The sequence below is a fragment of the Azolla caroliniana genome, unplaced genomic scaffold (assembly GCF_043228905.1).
Source record: "Azolla caroliniana isolate FFs.n. ecotype wild unplaced genomic scaffold, voAzoCaro1.0.p SCAF_10, whole genome shotgun sequence".
Classification (NCBI taxonomy): Eukaryota; Viridiplantae; Streptophyta; class Polypodiopsida; order Salviniales; family Salviniaceae; genus Azolla; species Azolla caroliniana.
The window spans coordinates 3,696,086-3,701,152 of NW_028230445.1; the positions used below are offsets into that span (position 1 = coordinate 3,696,086).

Consider the following 5,067-nt stretch of genomic DNA (forward strand, 5'->3'; position numbering starts at 1 on the left):
GAACCTAATTCAATAACTTCGAGCCCACACTCGGCATTAAAAGCCCATGGGGAAGAGTAGATAGATAGATGGGCATATATGCATGTATCTAGAGAGAGAAGAAAGAAGAGAGAGAGAGAGAGAGAGAGAGAGAGAGGGGGTCCTTTATGTTCTTTTGCTTTTTGCTTTTTTACTTTATTGTGCGAAGGGGGGTTGGTGAAGCTTAGCCCTTTTTTTTAAATAAATAAAATAAAATAAAATAAATCACTTTTCTTTTTATTTTTGTTCTCTAATAAAATAAGTAAATGAAGCAGCAAACAAACAAATAAATAAAATAGTCTATAGATGAGCAACACAAATAAATAAATAAATAAATAAATAAATGACCCCCATAAAAAAAAACCAAACAAATAAATGAGCAAATAAAAGAAATAAAAGATCATAAATAAATATAAAAAAAAACTATATCTCCCCGCGAAAACAAAATAAAAACATCCTTCGTTCGCGAAATTCGAAGCCTTTCCCAATTAATTAATATGAATTATATAAATAATAAAACTTTTAGTTTCTTTGGGATTTTGTGTTTTCCTGTTTTTTTGTTTTTCACTGAATATCTGAAAAACTAGGAGAAAAGTAAACTTAAATAAATAAATAAATAAATAAAATAAAGTAAAAAACAAAAAAAATAAAAAATAAAAAAATAAAAAAAAACAAATATAAATAAAATAAATTCGTTTCTGCGTCTTTTGGAGCTATAAAGATAACGCCACAGCCTTTCTCTTTAAAAATTTGACAGCCTTTTCTCTCTCTTTCTCTCTCTCTCTCTCTCTTCTCAATTTCCTTCTCCTGTGTCTGGTCTCGCAGTTCTCTGCTACTGCTTCTGCTGCTGCAGACAGTAGCCATGGCTACTGCACCTCCCATTTCTTCTCCATTCTCAACCTCCTCCTTCTTCTTCTTCCTTGCCTTTCTCTCCATCTTCTCCGCCCCTCTCCTCAGCTCCGCCGCCAATCCAGGCTACCAGCTCTTCTACCCTAATGGCGGCCAGAGAACAGCCATCGCCGCCTCCATCTCCTCCTCCGATTCCCCCTCCCTCAACACCTGGACGGCGGAGATCAGCCACAGAGACGCGCTCTTCCCCCAAATCGACACCTCCTCCTCCTCCTTCGCCGCCTTCGCCGCCGGCCGTCTGTCACGTGACGCCGCACGCGTGGCGGCCCTCACGAAGCGCGTGCAGATCGCAGTGATGGGGGAGAGGCCGTCGGAATGGGAGCCATCCCTGCAGCAAGAGCAAACGGAAGGCGCCACGGACTCGAAGCTGAGCTCCAGCTTCGATTTCACGAGCCCCATCGTGTCGGGGCTGAGCCAAGGCAGCGGCGAGTACTTCACTCGCTTCGGCCTAGGGACGCCGCCGAGATACGCCTACTTCGTCATGGACACAGGCAGCGATCTGTCGTGGACGCAATGCCAGCCATGCCAGCGCTGCTACAACCAATCCGATCCTTACTTCAACCCATCCGCCTCCTCCTCCTACCAATCCGTCGGCTGCGACGCCTCTCTCTGCTCGCAGCTCCTGGTGAAAGGCTGCCAGGCCAACATGTGCCTCTACCAGGTGAGCTATGGCGATGGATCCTTCACAGTGGGGGACTTCGCGCTGGAGAAGCTCACGTTCGGGAAGGGGACGGTGGTGCTCAAGGTAGCCATAGGGTGCGGCCATGACAATGAGGGTCTCTTCCAAGGGGCTGCAGGCCTGCTAGGGCTTGGGAACGGGAAGCTCAGCTTCCCGTCGCAGACCAGGACGCAGTTCTCCTACTGCCTGGCGGATCGGTTCCAGGGCGGCTCCAGCGAGCTGATCTTCGGGAGGAGGGCGGCTCCGCGCGGCTCCGTCTTCACGCCCCTCCTCAGAAACCCTAAACTGTCCACCTTCTATTATGTAGGGCTGGAAGGCATCAGCGTCGGCGGGCAGCTCCTGCAGATCCCGCGCTCCGTCTTCTCCCTCCAATCCGACGGCAGCGGCGGCGTCATCGTGGACTCCGGCACCTCCATCACGCGCCTCACGGCCCCCGCCTACGTGGCCCTCCGCGACGCCTTCGTGGCCGCCACGTCGGACCTCCCCTCGGCCGGCAGCGTGTCGCTGTTCGACACGTGCTACGCGCTCGGCGGGATGTCGTCCGTGTCGGTTCCCACGGTGGACTTCCACTACGCGGGCCAGGCGGTCACCAAGCTCCCGGCCGCCAATTATCTGATCCCCGTCGACACGGCCGGCACATTCTGCTTCGCCTTCGCTGGGACCAATGCCGCGTTCTCCATCATCGGGAACATGCAGCAGCAGGGCTACAGGGTCTCCTTCAATTCGGCGGCCAGCCGGGTCGGGTTCGCGCCTAATCAATGCTAAAGGACCTAAAGCAATTTGGGCGGCCTTGGTGGTTGTGGCGGTTGAGGTGGAGGCAGGAGTGCGGATCCTAATGGCCGCCTTTTTTCCACCATGCCTTTTGGCCACATCACAGCCAAATTGCCACTTCCACAGCCAGATCGCCACGTCACGACCAAATTGGCCCACGTCACGGTCAATTGGAGACATTAAATTCTCTCCTTTTATTTTTATTTTATTTTTGTCCGCATTGCATTCCCTAATGTCATGATTAACATTATATCTGCCAATTTGTACCTATATACTATATCTTTTTTTTTTCCTTCCTTTTTTTTATATATAGTACAATTTGTTAAAGAGAAAAAAAAGAAAGGTTTTGTCTTCCATGGGCCGGGCTTCTAATGTTAGTACCATTTTGATGCAAGCTCTCATTTTGTGGTTGAATGAATGCAGTGAAGGCTATATACATATATATTAGGTCTGTATACATACACGCACACCATTGGAAAGAGGCCACTAGAGTCCAGAGAGGCCATCTATGTATCCAACAACTCCAATGTTCCTCGAAACAATTGAATGACACATGTATTCTCACACACTACTCGTAAATTGCCAATCATGAATCTATGAGAGCACCATATCTTGTCATGTGCATGGATGGGATTCTTGATAGGTCTCCATGTGAGAGAGGCCTTTCGAGTGGGGCCAAAGTAGTTGTTAAATCCCATCTCCTTGTTTGTTCTCACGTCTCCCTCGGTTCACTCACTTTCACATTGGCTCGGAAACCCTGATCATTTTTCTCTCCTCTTTCTTCGTTGTTGTGCTCCCTTCTTACGTGTTTAGGAAGGAACTTTTTCGCATTTTGTGCGTATAAAGTGTAGCCCCTCCTCGGCGGAAGTGTCCAATATTGGAAAAACTCATTCATAGATTGTGCCTACCTTGCCTTTACAATTCGCATTTTTCCAATGTGAGAAACTCTCGCATTTCTTATTCACCATTCTCCCTACCTTGTTGCCTTTATAGAAATCTCTTATGTTGGGTTGTATATTTATGGTGTGTAGCTCGAATGCGTGGGTGGCATTTGGTAATGGTTCGGTTAGGTCCTGGAGTCTCAAAATCAAACACTATAAAATTTTTGATACCTAGATTGGTCTTAGTGGCAAAACCATTTCACCCAAATCTCTTGAGGTATTTCGAAGCTCAAATCAAATGGTTCAAGATATTCACTAACCTATAATCTATTGAGCCTTGTTTTCATGGTTTGATACAAACCAATATTTTGTGTTAACTTTTGCACAATTCTTTAACAAAGAAATTTCTAACTAAAAGTCACCTGCTTCAAAGATTTTTTTTTTTTTTTTTTTTCTTCAAAGATTTTCTTCAATAGTATTAAGAAAAAACACCCAAAGGCTACAACTTGAGCTTGTTTGCCCACAAGCTTACAACTCTAAAAGTCACCTACTTATAAAGTGAGCAAATAAGAAATATTGGATCCATAATATGAACCATAAGTGCATTTACCTTTGAGTATGGTAAACACCCTCAAAGTATGGTCAATACCATACTTTTGTATTCATTATTTACGATAAGGTAAAAGTTTTTTTAAGGTAGAAAAGTGAGATTTTTTTTTAAAAATGTAAGAAAAACAACATAGGTTTTCATAATATACGCATTTGTTTGCAAACATTTGAAAACAAATGTTTGAGCAGAATAATGTGAATATTACATTCTCTTTGGATCTCAAATGTCATAATTTATTATGTTAATAGATTATATATCTTAATTTAATAAAGTTGATTCATATTTAATAAATATTTAAAAATTTTCCTAACCCTTAAATTTTTAAGCCATTAAAGCCGCAATTTGAAGCCATTTAAATTGCAAATCATTAAGCTAGTAAAGGCTTGGGCTAGAGATTTTATACATGAAAGAACTTGTGGTGCATTGTTGTTGGATTTTAGTGTGGTACATATAGGAAACTCGCATATCGATAATTGATTACTACTTTTGAGTACTAATGTGGTTAGTTTGACAAGAGATGGCGTGACAAACACACCATCCTTCAACTTCAATCCTATCAAAGGGCTAGGCTTGCCTACCTACCTAAATGGCTTCTTATTATGGTGATCACACATCCATTTTTCTTCTTGTTAAAATGGTGTCCTTTCGAACTATACCATAGTAGGGAGATGGCTTCCCTATTCTGATAATCTCTCTTCTTTTAGATAGGCTAAAACCTTGAACTACTTAGCAAAAGGGTCTCAACCAACAAGCTATGGCATATACCACCACTTTCTTGTTGGAATTAGTAATACACTATATTATGAACATGTACAACTCACATAAGAGCAACGATCAAAACGAAAAGAATGTTATTTATTACCATCAACACTTGGCAAAAGCATTGAGATCAATGCTTGTGACATGTAAAGAGTGCCATGGACAACCCGTGTTACAATGGGGCTCAAAGAAGATCATGCTACAATCACGAATATATAATCACTAGGATAACAAACATCTAAGTGGTTCTTGCCATGTTTGGGATTGCATTTAGAAAATTAATGGATTAACACAAATTTACCTAAATAGATACATTCTAGGCCAAACCTAAATATCATGGAAAAGAGCTGATCATAATTTTGGTTGTACATGAGCGACAAGATGCAATGACATGTTTATTAAGATTCAACAAATGCACTCTATTCGCCTACATCATTTTC

General features: G+C 42.9%; 1 protein-coding gene across 1 annotated transcript; it reads left to right on the forward strand.

The window, feature by feature from the left end:
* The first annotated feature begins 794 nt into the window (after positions 1 to 794).
* On the forward strand, positions 795 to 2,647 carry LOC147858739 (protein ASPARTIC PROTEASE IN GUARD CELL 1-like). The gene has a single exon (XM_087325862.1). It carries the CDS (start codon positions 881 to 883, stop codon positions 2,369 to 2,371), a length of 1,491 nt encoding a protein of 496 aa, XP_087181988.1. The 5' UTR covers positions 795 to 880; the 3' UTR covers positions 2,372 to 2,647.
* Positions 2,648 to 5,067: the final 2,420 nt, after the last annotated feature.

What these genes read in the sequence shown, in the direction of transcription:
- LOC147858739 (XM_087325862.1), top strand. Translation starts at nt 881, where the DNA reads ATGGCTACTGCACCTCCCATTTCTTCTCCATTCTCAACCTCCTCCTTC.